The 17,517-nt window shown below is 69.3% G+C and overlaps 1 protein-coding gene across 1 annotated transcript in view; it reads left to right on the top strand.

The window, feature by feature from the left end:
• KDM6B (lysine demethylase 6B) overlaps positions 1–17,509 on the top strand; it is a 17,731-nt gene extending 222 nt beyond the window's left edge. The window contains exons 2-14 of the mRNA XM_064437602.1: positions 578–1,093; positions 2,333–2,459; positions 3,869–3,974; positions 5,086–5,291; positions 6,199–6,263; positions 7,022–7,090; positions 7,810–7,958; positions 8,774–8,888; positions 9,865–10,052; positions 10,956–11,097; positions 14,018–14,144; positions 15,077–15,247; positions 16,095–17,509. Of these exons, the coding sequence (XP_064293672.1) occupies positions 578–1,093; positions 2,333–2,459; positions 3,869–3,974; positions 5,086–5,291; positions 6,199–6,263; positions 7,022–7,090; positions 7,810–7,958; positions 8,774–8,888; positions 9,865–10,052; positions 10,956–11,097; positions 14,018–14,144; positions 15,077–15,247; positions 16,095–16,118 (2,005 nt within the window). The 3' untranslated portion in view covers positions 16,119–17,509. The remainder of the gene's footprint in view (positions 1–577; positions 1,094–2,332; positions 2,460–3,868; positions 3,975–5,085; positions 5,292–6,198; positions 6,264–7,021; positions 7,091–7,809; positions 7,959–8,773; positions 8,889–9,864; positions 10,053–10,955; positions 11,098–14,017; positions 14,145–15,076; positions 15,248–16,094) is intronic.
• The last annotated feature ends 8 nt before the right edge of the window (positions 17,510–17,517 follow it).

Genomic DNA, 17,517 nt, shown 5'->3' with positions numbered 1-17,517 from the left:
TGATCGTCAAGGGGGGGGCCCCGAAATCGAAAGGCGACGGGTGACCCACGGAGGAAGGGGTGGCATCGAGGGGGGCTCAGCCGGCAGGAGGGGAGGAAGGGGGGTGGGGACCCCCCCGCCCCTCCCCCCCCCCCCCCCCACCCCCCCCCCCGGCCCCTCCCCTCCTCGCCCGGCCCAAAGCGCCTCCTTTCGGGGGTCCCCCAGGTCAGGACCCCCCCGAACCCCCCCGTCTTTATCCCTTCGGCAAACGGGACGACCCCAAAACCGCCGGTTTTTTAAAATCTTTAGCGGCCGCTTTAGAAGGGCAAAAAAGGGGGGGAACAAAGGAGGGAACCCCAAAAGCGCATCGTCTCCCACGCCGCCCGACCCCCAACTCGCTACCTCATCGCCCGGCTGGCCGCCCCCCCCCCCCCAAATTACCGGGATTTGGGGGGGGGAGAAGGGGGGCGCCCCCCCCCCGCCGCCCCCCCGCACCGAATCGGAGGCGTTGGAGGAGATCAGCCGAGCCTGCGAGACTCTGGCGGAACAAGCCGGGCGCGGAGGGGCCCCCCAACTTCAACGACACCCCCTAAATTAGGGGGGCGACGGTACCGAAGACCCCCCCCCCCGCCACCGCGACCTCCGCCGCGCCCCCCCCCGCCGCCGCCACCACCGAAAAGAACGCGAGCGCCCCGTTTTGGCGACGGCTGGATTTACAAAAAAGCGGGGGGGCCTCGGAAAAAGGGGGGGTCCCCCTTCCTCGTCTCGATACCAAGCCTGGGGGGGTCCCCCGAATTCTTCCGCCCCCCGACGACGACGAACCCCCCCTCCCAAGCCGTCCCCCCCCCCCCGGCTTTCGTCAGCTCGGCCGATCTCCTCAAACTGCGGGCAGCTCGGCGAGGGGCCCCCAAAGAGCTGAAGATTCGCCTCATCAAGGTGGAGAGCGGCGCCGGGGGGGCAGGGGGGGCGCCTTCCTCACCGAGGAGGAGGAGGAGGAGGAGGACGACGACGAGGAGGAAGAAGAGGAGGAAGAGGAGGAAGAAGAACCCCCCGGCCCCCCCCTGGCTCAGCTCACCATCCGACACAGCGCCGCCGAGGTCGTCCGCGCCAGCAAGTCAGTTGGGGGGGGTGTGGGGGGATTTTGGGGGGCTTTGGGGGGGGTGGTTGGGGGGATTTGGGGTTCGTGAGGGGTGGGGGAGGGGTTTGGGGGGGATAAGGGAGGATTTGGGGTTCGTGAGGGGTGGGAGAGGGGGTTTGGGGGGGATAAGGGGGATTTGGGGTTCGTGAGGGGTGGGGGAGGGGGTTTGGGGGGGTTTTGGGGGGTTGGGGGTTCATAGGGGTGGGGGAGGGGGTTTTGGGGGGTTTGGGGTTCATAGGGGTGGGGAGGGGGTTTTGGGGAGGATAAGGGGGATTTGGGGTTCATGGGGTGGGGGAGGGGGTTTGGGGGGATAAGGGGGGTTTGGGGTTCATAGGGGTGGGGGAGGGGGTTTTGGGGGATAAGGGGGGTTTGGGGTTCATAGGGGTGGGGGAGGGGTTTTGGGGGGATAAGGGAGGTTGGGGGTTCATGGGGTGGGGGAGGGGGTTTGGGGGGATAAGGGGGGTTTGGGGTTCATAGGGGTGGGGGAGGGGGTTTTGGGGAGGATAAGGGGGGTTTGGGGTTCATAGGGGTGGGGGAGGGGGTTTTGGGGTGTTTTGGGTTCATGGGGGGGAGGGGTTTGGGGTTCAAGGGCAAAGGGAGTGAGGGTTTGGGGGGGGTTGGGGAGTTTTGGGGGGCTGCTCTAAGGACACGTGGGGGGTCCTATAGGGTCATGTGGGGGGCTCCTATAGGGACTTGGGGGGCTCCTATAGGGTCATGTGGGGGCTCCTACAGGGACACGTGGGAGCTCATAAGCATGTGTGGGGGCACCTATAGGGACACGTGGGGGGCCCTGTAGGGATATGGGGGCTCCTATAGGGATGTGGGGGCTCCTATAGGGATGTGGGGGCTCCTATAGGGACGTGAGGGCTTGCAGGGGGACATGGGGGATCCTATGGAGTTGTGAGGGCTCCTATAGGGGGAGGTGGGTCTCTTATAGGGCAAGGTGGGGGTCCTGTAGGGACATAGCGGCTCCTATAGGGGGAGGTGAGTCTCCTATAGGGATATGGGGGCTCCTATGGGGCAAGGAGAAGCTCCTATAGGTGGTGGGGCATGGCCGGGATGGTGTGGGGCGTGGCCAGGCTCATGTGGGGCGTGGCAGGGATGGTGTGGGGCGTGGCCGGGCTCATATGGGGCGTGGCTGGGCTGGTGTGGGGCGTGGCTGGGATGGTGTGGGGCGTGGTGCCGGGGGCGGGGCTGACCACGCCCTCTCCGCAGGCAGGCGCGGCTGCGGGGCCCCTTCAGGGAGTCGTACCTGTGCCCCGCCCAGTCGGTGAAGCCCCACATCGACTCGCAGGAGAAGCTGCCCCGGGACAAGCTGAACCCCCCAACCCCCAGCATCTACGTGAGTCCCCAGCATCGCCCCTCCTCATTGGTCCGCTGGCGGGGCCCTCCTCCCCACCATTGGCCGGCCAGCGGGGGGCCAAGGGCATCCCCCCCTCCAATTGGTCCGTGCGAGGGAATCCGGGGCGTCCCTCTGCAGGGTGGGGTGGGGGGGTGGGGGCATTCTTCCCCCTGATTGGTCCATTGGCAGCGTCCCCTCCTGCTGATTGGCTCGTGGGAGGGGTCCTGGAGCATCCCCCCTGCTGATTGGCTCATTGGTGGTGTTCCTCCCCTCTGATAGGCCTGCTGGTGGGGGGGGGGGCGGTCATGGGGCATCCCGAATGCTGATTGGTCCACCAGCAAGAGTCCCAGGATGTCCTGCCAGCTGATTGGCCCACTGGTGGGGTCCCTCCCTGGTGATTGGCCCATCAGCAGGGGTCACAGGTCATCCCCCTGCTGATTGGCTGGCGGGTAGGCGGGGGGGAAATTCCCCCAGGAATCCCCTTGCTGATTGGCTCAAGTGTGGGTATTCCCTGCTGCTGATTGGTTGGTGGGCCAGGGAATCCCCACGCTGATTGGCTGGCGGGTGGGTATTCCCTGCTGCTGATTGGCCTGCGGACAGGGTGTTCCCCAGGGGATCCTGGCGCTGATTGGCTGGGAGCGCGGGGTAGTCCCCAGGATGGCCCTGCTTGCTGATTGGCCAGCGGGGCCAGGGCAGCCCTGTCCTGATTGGCCGGTGGCCCAGGGCATACTTGTCCTGATTGGCTGTTGGGCTGGGGCATCCCAATTCTGATTGGCCAATGACTCAGGGCATCCCAGTTCTGACTGGACAGTGTGCCAGGGCATCCCGGTTCTGATTGGCTGGCGGGCTGGGGCATCCCAGTACCGATTGGACGGTGTGCCAGGGCATCCCAGTACTGATTGGACGGTGTGCCAGAGCACCCCAGTTCTGATTGGCTGGTGGGACAGGGCACCCCGGTGCTGATTGGCTGGTGTGCCAGGGCACCCCAGTTCTGATTGGCTGGTGGGACAGGGCACCCCGGTGCTGATTGGCTGGTGTGCCAGGGCACCCCAGTTCTGATTGGCTGGTGGGACAGGGCACCCCGGTGCTGATTGGCTGGTATGCCAGGGCACTCCGGTTCTGATTGGCCAGTGGGTGGGGCTATTCCCCAGGGTATCCCGGTGCTGATTGGCTGGTGGGACAGGGCACTCCGGTTCTGATTGGCCAGTGGGTGGGGCTATTCCCCAGGGTATCCCGGTGCTGATTGGCCCACACGAAGGAACCCCAATGCCGATTGGCCCGTGGGCTGGTGGGGGGGGAAGGGGTGGGTGTTGCCAGTCTCCCATTGGCCAGCGGGTGGGGTGCCGCGCCGCGGTTGGTCGTCGGGTGGGCCGCCGGGCTCTGATTGGCCGCCGCCTGTCCCCGCCCAGCTGGAGAGCAAGCGGGACGCCTTCTCGCCCGTCCTGCTCCAGTTCTGCACCGACCCCAAGAACCCCATCACCGTCATCCGGGGGCTGGCCGGCTCCCTGCGCCTCAGTGAGTGCCCCCCAGGGCCCCCCACACCCCCGGGACCCCCCACCCCCACCCTCGGGACCCCCGGGGCACCCCCACACCCGCGGGGCACCCACCCACACACCCCCGGGACCCCCCACCCCCGGGGCACCCCCACACCCGCGGGGCACCCACCCACACACCCCCAGGACCCCCCACCCCCGGGACCCCCGGAGCACCCCCACACCCGCGGGGCACCCCCGGAACCCCACTCATACCCCTGGGACCCCCCGGGACCCCACCCACACCCCAGAGCACCCCCCCACACCCCTGGGACCCCCCCCACACACCCGCGCCCCCCAGACCTGGGGCTGTTCAGCACCCAGACGCTGGTGGAGCCGCCCCATCCCCCTGGGCCCCCTCATGCCCTTCCCCACCCCCTGGGGCCCTCATGGGACCCTTCCCCTCCCCATGGCCGCCCCCCAGGCTCCCCCCCTGACCCCCCCCCGACCCCCCCCAGACCTGGGGCTGTTCAGCACCAAGACGCTGGTGGAGCCGCCCCATCCCCCTGGGCCCCCTCATGCCCTTCCCCACCCCCTGGGGCCCTCATGGGACCCTTCCCCTCCCCATGGCCGCCCCCAGGCTCCCCCCCTGACCCCCCCCCGACCCCCCCCAGACCTGGGGCTGTTCAGCACCCAGACGCTGGTGGAGCCGCCCCATCCCCCTGGGCCCCCTCATGCCCTTCCCCACCCCCTGGGGCCCTCATGGGACCCTTCCCCTCCCCATGGCCGCCCCCCAGGCTCCCCCCCTGACCCCCCCCCGACCCCCCCCAGACCTGGGGCTGTTCAGCACCAAGACGCTGGTGGAGCCGCCCCATCCCCCTGGGCCTCCTCATGCCCTTCCCCACACCCTGGGGCCCTCATGGGACCCTTCCCCTCCCCATGGCCGCCCCCCAGGCTCCCCCTCCGACCCCCCCCGACCCCCCCCCGGGCCCCCCCAGACCTGGGGCTGTTCAGCACCAAGACGCTGGTGGAGCCGCCCCATCCCCCTGGGCCCCCTCATGCCCTTCCCCACACCCTGGGGCCCTCATGGGACCCTTCCCCTCCCCATGGCCACCCCCAGGCTCCCCCCCTGACCCCCCCCCGACCCCCCCCAGACCTGGGGCTGTTCAGCACCAAGACGCTGGTGGAGGCGAGCGGGGAGCACGCCGTGGAGGTGCGCACCCAGGTGCAGCAGCCCTCGGACCAGAACTGGGACCTGTCGGGCACCCGCCAGGTGTGGCCCTGCGAGAGCAGCCGCTCCCACACCACCATCGCCAAGTACGCCCAGTACCAGGCGTCCTCCTTCCAGGAGTCCCTGCAGGTCAGGGGGGGGCCGTGGGGGGGCTGGGGGACACGGGGGGACACGGCGGGACACGGGGTGACACAGGGACAGGGGGGCATGGGGGCATGAGGGGACACGGGGGGACACAGGGGGGCGGGGGGGAATGGGGGGACACGGGGACAGGGGACATGGGGGGACACAGGGGGGCAGGGGGGAATGGGGGGACTGGGGGGATGGGGGGACACGGGGACACGGGGACGGGGGGACACAGGGGGACACGGGGACAGGGGGGAAGGGGGGACACAGGTGGACACGGGGGGTGAGGGGACACGGGGGGGACATGGGGGGACACAGGGGGGATGGGGGGACATGGGGGGACATGGGGGGACACAGGGTGATGGGGGACATGGGGGGACACAGGGGGATGGGGGATGGGGGGACACAGGGGGGATGGGGGGACAGGGGGATGGGGGGACACGGGGGGACACAGGGGGATGGGGGGACACGGGGGACACAGGGTGATGGGGGGACAGGGGGATGGGGGGACACAGGGGGACACAGGGGGATGGGGGGGCATGGGACATGTGGGACACGGGGGGACACAGGGGACACGGAGGGACACAGAGGACATGGGACACACAGTGGGACAGGGACATGGCGATGGGGGACGGGGGGACACGGGGTGCTGGTGAGGAGACAGTACATGGTGCTGGGAGGGGACACGGGGGAGCTGGTGGCACTTGGGGACAACACACGTGGGTGACAGAGGGGACACGGGGACAGTGTGGGGAGGGGGCGGGACATGGATGGCCTGGGGTGTCCCTGGGGTGTCCCCTGGATGTCCCCTCCTGTCCTTGGGGTGTCACTGGGTGTCCCCTGGATGTCCCCTCCTGTCCTTGGGGTGTCCCCTGGTGTCCCCGGGGGTCTGACGTGACGTCCCTGGCAGGAGGACAAGGACAGTGAGGATGAGGAGGCGGAGGAGCCCGACAGCACCACGGAGACGCCCCCCAGGTAGGGCCACCCCCGGGTCCCCCGTGGGGACACCCCATGGCGGGGGGGGGGCCTCTCACCTCCCCCCCAACCTGGGGCCACTCTGGGGTGGGTCCTGGGGTTCCCGGGGGGTCCCTGTGTCACCGGGGTGTCCCCAGGGGGGTCCCAGTGTCACTTGGGGGGCTCCCTGTGTCCCCAGGGGGGCCTCCAGGGTGTCCCCAGGGGGTCCCAGTGTCACTTGGAGGGCTCCCTGTGTACCCAGGGGGGCCTCCAGGGTGTCCCCAGGGTGTCCCAGTGTCACTGGGGAGGGTCCTGGTGTCCTCAGGGGGTCACCAGGGTGTCCCTGTGTCCTTGGGGTGTCCTCAGAATCCCCAGGGGTGTCCTCAGAGAGTCCCCAGGGTGTCCCCGGGGGGGGGTCCTGGTGTCCCCAGGGGGGTCTCTAGGGTGTCCCTGTGTCACATGGGGGGTCTCCAGGGTATCCCCAGGAGGTCCCAGTGTCACTGGGGGGTCCCTGTGTCCCCAGGGGGAGTCTCCAGGGGGTCCCAATGTCACTGGGGGGGGTGTCCTGGTGTCCCCAGGGGGTCCCCAAGGTGTCCCTGTGTCACCGGGGTCTCCAGAGCCCTGGGGTGTCCCTGGGGGGTGCCCCCCATCCCCACGTACTGGAGCGGGGATGTGACCCCCCCACCCCCGGAGGACCCTGATTTGGGGACATGCCGTGACCCCGTGTGTGACCCTCTCGTGACCCCCTGTGACCCCCATGACCCCGTGTCCCCCCCCAGCAACCCCGACCAGAAATCCCACCAGATCATCAAGTTCGGGACCAACATCGACCTCTCGGACGCCAAGAGGTGAGGGGGGCACCCGTGGGTGCTGTGCTGGGGGTCAGGGGCACCTGTGCGTGCTGGGGGGCTGTGCTGGGGGTCAGGGGGGCTGTGCTGGGGGTCAGGGGCACCCGTGGGTGCTGGGGGTGTGTGGGGGGCTGTGCTGGGGGTCAGGGGCACCTGTGGGTGCTGGGGGTGTGTGGGGGGCTGTGCTGGGGGTCAGGGGGCACCTGTGGGTGCTGGGGGTGTGTGGGGGGCTGTGCTGGGGGTCAGGGGGCACCTGTGGGTGCTGGGGGTGTGTGGGGGGCTGTGCTGGGGGTCAGGGGGCACCTGTGGGTGCTGGGGAGCACCTGTGGGTGCTGCGCTGGGGGTCAGGGGCACCTGTGGGTGCTGGGGGTGTGTGTGGGGCTGTGCTGGGGGTCAGGGGCATCCGTGTCTGTCCATGGGTGACATGCCCCACAGGTGACACACCCCACGGGTGACTCCCCACGGGTGACACGCCCCACGTGCGATACATCCCATGGGTGCCCCGCCCCACCAGTGCCCCACCCCCCCACCCCCCCCAACGACACCCCCCCCCCACCCCCCAACCCCCCACCGCCCCCTTCCAGCGGGTGCCACACCCCGCGGGCGCAGCATCCCCCAAACCGCCACACCCCACGGGTGCCCCACCCCTATGGGACCCACCCACCCCCGGGTGCCACGCCCACCCAGGCCCCGCCCACCGCGGCCCCGCCCCTCCACAGGTGGAAACCGCAGCTGCAGGAGCTGCTGAAGCTGCCGGCCTTCATGCGGGTGTCGTCCACGGGGAACATGCTGAGCCACGTGGGCCACACCATCCTGGGCATGAACACCGTCCAGCTGTACATGAAGGTGCCGGGGAGCCGCACACCCGGTGAGCGGGGACACCGGCAACCACCGGACACCGGCGCGGGACACCCGCGCTCCCGCCCGGAGGGGGCGTCACCCGCCTTGCCTAGGAGGGCTGTACCGGGGAGGGGGGGGGGGACACACCGGGCGGGGGGGTGACATCTTGGGGATGCCGCAGGGGGTGGGTGACGCTGAGGGTGATGGGGGTGGGGGGTGACACACGCCACGCTGAGCACCGACGTCAGGGTGTCACCGCGCTGCGGCCCTGCGTGGGGGGGCTGTAGGGCCGGTGGGGGGTGACGGTGACACAGGGAGGGGTGACGGTGCCACGGGGAGGGGTGACGGTGGCACGGGGAGGGGTGACGGTGACACAGGGAGGGGTGATGGTGACACGGGGAGGGGTGACGGTGACACAGGGAGGGGTGACGGTGACACAGGGAGGGGTGACGGTGGCACGGGGAGGGGTGACGGTGACACAGGGAGGGGTGATGGTGACACGGGGAGGGGCGACGGTGACATGGGGAGGGGTGACGGTGACATGGGGGGTGTGATGGTGGCACGGGGAGGGGTGACAGTGACATGGGGGGTGCGACGGTGGCACGGGGAGGGGTGACGGTGACACGGGGAGGGGTGATGGTGACACGGGGGGTGTGACGGTGGCACGGGGAGGGGTGACGGTGACACGGGGAAGGGTGACGGTGACACGGGGAGGGGTGACGGTGACATGGGGGGTGCGACGGTGGCACGGGGAGGGGTGACGGTGACACGGGGGGTGTGACGGTGGCACGGGGAGGGGTGACAGTGGCACGGGGAAGGGTGACGGTGACGCTGTCCCTACAGGCCACCAGGAGAACAACAACTTCTGCTCCGTCAACATCAACATCGGCCCCGGGGACTGTGAGTGGTTCGCGGTGCACGAGCACTACTGGGAGACCATCTCCGCCTTCTGCGACAAGTGAGGGCGTGGCCTGGGGCGGAGGGGGCGTGGCCTGGGGCGGAGGGGGCGGGGCAAGCAGGGGCGGGGCAGGAGGTGGGGGGAGATGGTGCTGGAAGAGGAGCTGAGCCCTGTCTTCTGCTGCTGGAGGGGGCGTGGCCGAGGAGAGGGTGTGGTCGATGGAAGGGGTGTGGCACGGAGAGGGGGTGTGGTTACGGGCAGGGGAGGAGCTAAGGGCAGGAGACACCAGTGCTGCTGGGAGAGCAGCCCCGCCTTCGGCTGCCAGAGGGGGTGTGGCCTAAAGGAAGGGGTGTGGCCAGTGAGGGGGTGTGCCAGGAAGGGGTGGGGCTAGGCAGTCATGTGCTTGGGTGGGCGGGGCCAGGCCCTGTGGGTAGGGCCTAGCACACCAGAGGCGGGGTCAGGTGGTGAGGGGGTGGGGCCTGGGGGGCGGGGCCAACATCTGCAGGGGTGGGACCAGGTGGTCAGGGCAGAGCCGGGGGTGATGTGGGCGTGGTCTGCTGCTGAGGGAGGGCGTGGCCAACCACAGTGGGCGTGGCCAGCCCCCATAGCCAGAGGGTGGGGCTGGGGTGGTGTGGGTGTGGTGCTGAGTGGGCGCGGCCAACCCCTATGAGCAGACCTTGGGATCGGTGCGCGTGGGGGGCGTGGCTAGATGCCAAAGGGGTGTGGCCAGGCGCCGTGGGCGTGGCCAACCCGCCGCGTGCCAAAGCGGCAGCCTGAGGGCGGGCCCTGTGCCTGCAGGGGCGTGGCCAGGCAGTTGGGGTGGGACCAGGTGTGGGGAGGGGGCGTGGGGCTGTTGTGTGGGCGTGGCCGGGGTGGGGAGGGCGTGGCCAGACGCAGTGGGCGTGGCCAGAGCAGGCGAGGACAGCCGGGCCAGTGGTGCAACGTGGGCCGGGGAGGGGGTGTGTGATGGCGGGGCGTGGGCGTGGGCGGGGCGTGGGTGGGTGGGGCACCTCCTGACCACGCCCCTCCCTCCCAGGCACGGCGTGGACTACCTGACGGGCTCGTGGTGGCCCATCCTGGAGGACTTGTACCGCTCCAACATCCCCGTGTACCGCTTCGTCCAGCGCCCCGGCGACCTGGTGTGGATCAACGCCGGCACCGTCCACTGGGTGCAGGCGACCGGGTGGTGCAACAACATCGCCTGGAACGTCGGGCCCCTCACCGGTGCGCGGGGGGCGCGGGGGCGCGGGGGGGGAACGGGGACAAGGGGGGGGCGCGGGGACGTGGGGACACGGGAGGGGAACGGGGACACGGGGGGATGAGGGGACATGAGGGGACACGGGGGGGTCACGGGGACACGGTGGGGTCGCGGGGATGTGGGGACACGGGAGGGGAACAGGGACACGGGGGGATGAGGGGACACGGCGGGGTTGCGGAGACACGGGGGGGCCACACAGACACGGGGGGGGTCGTGGGGACATGGTGGGGTCGTGGGGACATGGGGGGGAACAGGGACACGGGGAGGGGTGTGGGGACACAGGCAGAACAGGGACATGGGGGGGTCGTAGGGAGACAGGGGGGTCACAGGTGCACAGGGGGGGAACAGGGACACAGGAAGGGGACGTGGCACAGCCATGGGGGGGGACATGAGGGGACACGGGAAGGGGACACGGCACGGCCATGGGGGGGGACATGAGGGGACACGGGAAGGGGACACGACATGGCCATGGGGGGGGACATGAGGGGACACAGGAAGGGGACATGGCACGGCCATGGGGGGGGACATGAGGGGACATGGGAAGGGGACACGGCACGGCCATGGGGGGGGACATGAGGGGACACGGGAAGGGGACACGACATGGCCATGGGGGGGGACATGAGGGGACACAGGAAGGGGACACGACATGGCCATGGGGGGGGACATGAGGGGACACGGGAAGGGGACATGACACGGCCATGGGGGGGACATGAGGGGACACGGGAAGGGGACATGACACGGCCATCAGGGCAGGGCGGGGGGGGGACACACAGCACGGTGACATGGCCACGGCGGGGAGGACACAGCGGGTGGGGGGACACACACGCAGAGGGTGACGTCCCCATGGTCCCCCCGTGTCCCCCCCCCAGCCTACCAGTACCAGCTGGCCCTGGAGCGCTACGAGTGGAACGAGGTGAAGAACGTCAAGTCCATCGTCCCCATGATCCACGTGTCCTGGAACGTCGCCCGCACCGTCAAGATCAGCGACCCCGACCTCTACAAGATGATCAAGTGAGCGGGGACGGGACGGGGACGGGGACACGATGGGGACAGGGACGGGATGGGGACGGGGATGGGATGGGGACGGGGACACACTGGGGACGGGGATGGGATGGGGACAGGGATGGGATGGGGACGGGGATGGGATGGGGACAGGGACGGGATGGGGACAGGGACACACTGGGGACGGGGACGGGCTGGGGACGGGGATGGGATGGGGACAGGGATGGGATGGGGACGGGGATGGGATGGGGACAGGGACAGGCTGGGGACAGGGACACACTGGGGACAGGGATGGGATGGGGACAGGGATGGGATGGGGACAGGGACAGGCTGGGGACGGGGACGGGCTGGGGACGGGGATGGGATGGGGACAGGGATGGGATGGGGACAGGGACACACTGGGGACGGGGACGGGCTGGGGACGGGGATGGGATGGGGACGGGGATGGGATGGGGACAGGGATGGGATGGGGACAGGGACACACTGGGGACGGGGACGGGCTGGGGACGGGGATGGGATGGGGACAGGGATGGGATGGGGACAGGGACAGGCTGGGGACAGGGACACACTGGGGACAGGGATGGGATGGGGACAGGGATGGGATGGGGACAGGGACAGGCTGGGGACGGGGACACACTGGGGACGGGGATGGGATGGGGACAGGGATGGGATGGGGACAGGGACAGGCTGGGGACGGGGACACACTGGGGACAGGGACGGGATGGGGACAGGGACGGGATGGGGACGGGGACACACTGGGGACAGGGATGGGATGGGGACAGGGACACACTGGGGACAGGGATGGGATGGGGACAGGGATGGGATGGGGACAGGGACAGGCTGGGGACGGGGACACACTGGGGACAGGGACGGGATGGGGACGGGGACACACTGGGGACAGGGATGGGATGGGGACAGGGACAAACTGGGGACGGGGACGGGCTGGGGACGGGGACACACTGGGGATGGGGATGGGATGGGGACAGGGACAGGCTGGGGATGGGGACGGGCTGGGAGTGGGGACACGATGGGGACAGGGATGGGCTGGGGACGGGGACACACTGGGGATGGTGATGGGATGGGGACGGGGACAGGCTGGGGACAGGGACAGGCTGGGAGTGGGGACACGATGGGGACGGGGATGGGATGGGGACAGGGACAGGCTGGGGACGGGGATGGGATGGGGACGGGGATGGGATGGGGACAGGGACACACTGGGGACAGGGACACACTGGGGACGGGGACACACTGGGGACAGGGATGGGCTGGGGACGGGGACAGGCTGGGGACAGGGACAGGCTGGGAGTGGGGACACGATGGGGACGGGGATGGGCTGGGGACGGGGACACACTGGGGACAGGGGTGGGATGGGGACGGGGATGGGCTGGGGACGGGGACACACTGGGGACAGGGGTGGGATGGGGACGGGGATGGGCTGGGGACGGGGACACACTGGGGACAGGGGTGGGATGGGGACAGGGACAGGCTGGGGATGGGGACAGGCCCGGGGGGTCACAGCAGGGACAGGGACAGTGGGGACAAGGACATGTCAGGGACAGGGTCACACCGGGACGGGGTCACAGTGGGGACAGGGACAGGCTGGGGGGGACAGGGACAGGCCCGGGGGGGTCACAGCAGGGACTGGGTAATGTCGGGGACAGCGTCACACCAGGGTCAGGGTCACAGCGGGGGGGAGGTGACACTAGGTGTGGGGTCACAGCAGGGTCAGGGTCACACCAGGGACAAGGGTGACACCAGGGGCGGGGTCACAGCGGGGGGGGGGTGACACTAGGTGTGGGGTCACAGCGGGGTCAGGGTCACACCAGGGGGGGTGACACCAGGGACAGGGTCACAGCGGGGTCAGGGTCACAGCAGGGGGTGTGACTCCAGGGACAGGGCCACAGCGGGGTGTAGGGTGACACCGGGGTCAGGGTCACAGTGAGGTCAGGGTGACACCAGGGTCAGGGTCACAGCAGGAGGGGTGACACCAGGGGTGGGGTCACACCAGGGACAATGGTGACACCAGGGACGGGGTCACACCAGGGTCAGGGTCACGGGGGGGGGTGTGACACCGGGGATGGGGTCACACCAGGGATAACGGTGACACCAGGGGTGGGTTCACATCGGGGTCAGGGTCACAGCAGGGGGGGTGACACCGGGGTCAGGGTCACAGCAGGAGGGGTGACACCGTGGTCAGGGTCACAGCAGGAGGGGTGACACCAGGGGTGGGGTCACACCAGGGTCAGGGTGACACCAGGGTCAGGGTGACACCAGGGACAGGGTCACAGCAGGAGGGGTGACACCAGGGGTGGGGCCACATCAGGGTCAGGGTGACACCGGGGTCAGGGTGACACCAGGGACAGGGCCACAGCGGGGTGTAGGGTGACACCGGGGTCAGGGTGACACCAGGGACAGGGCCACAGCGGGGTGTAGGGTGACACCGGGGTCAGGGTGACACCAGGGACAGGGTCACAGCAGGAGGGGTGACACCAGGGGTGGGGCCACATCAGGGTCAGGGTGACACCGGGGTCAGGGTCAGAGCAGGGACCAGGGCGACACCGGGGTCAGGGTGACACCGGGGTCAGGGCCACAGCGGGGTGTAGGGTGACACCGGGGTCAGGGTGACACCAGGGACAGGGCCACAGCGGGGTGTAGGGTGACACCGGGGTCAGGGTGACACCAGGGACAGGGTCACAGCAGGAGGGGTGACACCAGGGGTGGGGCCACATCAGGGTCAGGGTGACACCGGGGTCAGGGTCAGAGCAGGGACCAGGGCGACACCGGGGTCAGGGTGACGCCAGGTCGCACCGGGGTCGGCCCCACGTCCGCTGGGGGGGGACCCTGGGGCCGGGGGCGCCGCAGGCCGCGCGGCGGCGGGCGGCGGCTGACGGGGGCGCGGGGGGCCGGGCGGCCCCGCCGGCGGTTGCAGGTACTGCCTGATGCAGTCCATCAAGCACTGCCAGGTGCAGCGGGAGAGCCTGGTCCGCGCCGGCAAGAAAATCGCCTACCAGGGCCGCGTGAAGGACGAGCCGGCCTACTACTGCAACGAGTGCGACGTGAGTGAGGGCGGGGCCGGGCGGGGCCGGGCGGGGCCTCGGAGCAGGCTTGGCGTGGTCTCGGTGTCGCCTTGGTATGCTCTAGGGCGTGGTCTTCCTGTCTTCTTGGTCATGGCCTTAGTCTGGACCCGCCCGTGGCCTTGGCGTGGCCTTGGCAAGGTCTTAGTCTGGACCTGGCCATGGCCTTGACGTGGGCTTGGTCATGGTCTCTAGTCTTGACCTCGTCTTGGCCTTGGTGTGGCCTTAGTCTGGACCTGGCCATGGCCTTGGCAAGGTCTTAGTCTAGACCTGGGCATGGCCTTGGTGTGGCCTTAGTCTGGACCTGGCCATGATCTTGGCACGGTCTTGGCCTTAGTCTTGACCTGGCCATGGCCTTGGACTTAGTCTGGACCTGGCCATGTCTTGGCATGGTCTTGGCCTTAGTCTTGACCTGGCCATGGTGTTGGCCATGGTCTTAGTCTGGACCTGGCCATGGCCTTGGCCTTAGTCTTGATCTGGTCACAGTCTTGGCGTGGCCTTGGCGTGGCCTTAGTCTGGACCTGACCCACGGCCACGCCCGTGTCCCCTCCCGCTCCCGTTTGCCCTTAAACCGTCTTCGGCCGCGGCTGGGGGTGGGTCCCTACACCCGCCCGGGGGTGACACAGCCGCCGCCACGCTACAGCCGGAACACAGCGGGCAGGAACCTGACAGGCCACACGCGCCGGGGGGCAGCAACATCCCCGTGTGGCGGTGACGCCGTCGTCCCTGTGGCGGTGACGCTGTCGTCCCTGTGGCGGTGACGCTGTTGTCCCTGTGTGGCGGTGACGCCATCGTCCCCCTGTGGCGGTGACGCCGTTGTCCCCATGGTGGTGACGCCGTTGTCCCCGTGTGGCGGTGACGCCGTCGTCCCTGTGGCGGTGACACTGTTGTCCCCGCGTGTGCGGGGTCCGCAGGTGGAGGTCTTCAACATCCTCTTCGTGACGAGCGAGACAGGCGGCCGCAACACCTACCTGGTGCACTGCGAGGGCTGCGCCCGGCGCCGCAGCGGGGCCCTGCACGGTGTTGTCGTCCTTGAGCAGTACAAGACCGAGGAGCTGATGCAGATCTACGACGGCTTCACTCTGGTGAGGTGACACCCCCCGCGCGGGTGACACCCGATGCGGGGACACCTGGCAGAGGGGTGTCTTGGCGTGGGGACGCTCGTGTGGGGAGACCCCGGGGCGGGAACACCCAATGTGGGGGACACCTTCAGGTGGGGACACCCACACGGGGACACCCAACATGGGAACACCCGCATGGGGACACCCTGACATGGGAACACCTGACATGGGTACACCCGCACGGGGACACCCTGACATGGGCACACCTGCACAGGGACACTGGATGGAGACACCCTGACACGGGGACACCCAGGGGTGGGGACACCCAAAGGCACACCTGTGTGGGGACTTGTGACGTTGAGATAGACCACCCAACACCGGGACGCCTTGTGGGGACACCCACAGGAACACCCGACATGGGGGACACCTTGACGTGGGGACACCCAATGGGCCACCCAATGTGGGGACACCTTGACACGGGTGACACCTACAGGAACACCTGACATGGGGGACACCCAAAGGGACACCCAACATGGGTGACACCCGACACAGGGACACCTTGACACGGGTGACACCCACAGGAACACCCAACACAGGGACACCTTGACGTGGGGACACCCACAGGACCACCTGACGTGGGGTGTCACCGCGACACAGGGACCGTCACACCCTGGGAACACCCCTCGCGGGAGGGACACCCGACCTGGGGACACTCAGCACAGGGACCCCCACCGCGGGACCCCTCCCCAAGTGTCACCCGCGGGGTCGCGGTGTCCCCAAGGTGGGGGTGGGGGGTGTCCTGGGGTGGGGGGAGGTGACACCCCCGGACGCCTGGGACCCCCCCTGACACCCCCCTCCCCCCCCGTTGCAGGTGGCGTCACCCGGCTCCAGATGAGCCCCCGCCCGGCCCAGGGGGACCCTGGGCCCCCCCGAGGGGATGCGGGGGGGGGACAACAGGACACGCGGGGACACGGACCCCCCCGCCCCTCCCCCCACGAACACTTTTTATTTATTCACGGAGGAATCGCCCCAAAAAACCGTGTGTGTCCCCCCCCCGCCCCCCCCCAACCGGCGCTGGATGGGGGAGGGGGGCCCGGACAGACAGACGGACGCCGGGGTGGGGGGGATTTGGGTGGAAACCCCCTGTTTTTATACAAAAAATTTACCAATTTATAGGAGTTTAAAAAGGAAACACCCCCCCCCCAAATCGCAGCCCCTCCCCCCACGGGGGGGTGGGGGAGGGGCCATTCTCGGCCCCCCTGACCAGTGGGGGATGGGGGGGTGTCTTTCTGCCTCCCCCTCCCCAAATTGGGGGTCCCTGTGGGGTGCCCTGCATAACTCAGAGGGGGGCTGGGGGGGGGGTCCTCAAAACTGGGGGGGGTGTCCCTGCTGCCCCCCACCCCCCTTTTTTGGGGGGGTCTTAGTGCCCCCCCGCAACTGCAATTGGGGGGGTCCGGCTGCCCCCCAGTTAATGGGGTGCTGGGGGGGCATTGGGGGGGAGGGGCCCCTTGCCAAGATTCAACCAAAAACTCGCCCCCCCGCCCCCCCAAACCAGCTGCCCCCCCCCAATACGGGTCCGGGCTGGGGGGAGGGGCCCGGAGGGGGGAGGAGGGGGTGTTTTTGGGGTGCTTGTCCCGCCCCTCCCCCCCCTCACGGGGTGGGGGTGGGGCTCAGGTCTATAAGGGGGTGGGGGCTCCTCCCCCTCCCCCCCAAACCATGGTGCAAAGGGGGGGGGACGCGGCCCTCTGCCGCCCCCTCCCCAAAGGGGGGCAGGGGGAGCCCCCCCCGCGGGGGGAGGGGCCTTGGGGTGCCCCTCCCCCCCCCGAGCCTCTTCTGGGTTTTTTTTTTGTTCTTTTTTGTAAATGATCTTTTTTTTTTGCCTCTTTTTTAATTTATACGCGGGGGGGGGGAGGGGTCGCTTTATTTATTGGGGGGGTCGGGCCGGGGGTCCCCGACTCCCGGGGGTGGGGGAGGGGTCGGGGTGGGGTGGTCGGTGACGTCCGGCTGTCACATGACCCCGGGTGACCCCGTACCCCCGTCACCCGGTGATCCCTGACCTTGGGGAGGGGGGGGGGTTGCCCCCCACCCCCGGGGGTGCCCCTCCCCCCCCCGCCATGGTGCTGGGCCCTGCGGCCGCCCCTCCCCCCCCCATACCCCCGTGTCCCCTCCCCCCCCCGTCCCTCCCCACCCCCCTCCCGGGCCCTGGTGTTTTATTGGGGGTGGGGGAGGGGTCGGGGCCGCCCCCCCCCCGCCCCCCGCCCGCGGCCACAGAAGCTATTTTGTACCTGAGATTA

The sequence above is a fragment of the Phalacrocorax carbo genome, chromosome 34, assembly GCF_963921805.1.
Source record: "Phalacrocorax carbo chromosome 34, bPhaCar2.1, whole genome shotgun sequence".
Classification (NCBI taxonomy): Eukaryota; Metazoa; Chordata; class Aves; order Suliformes; family Phalacrocoracidae; genus Phalacrocorax; species Phalacrocorax carbo.
This window is presented reverse-complemented; position numbering and strand designations above follow the sequence as displayed.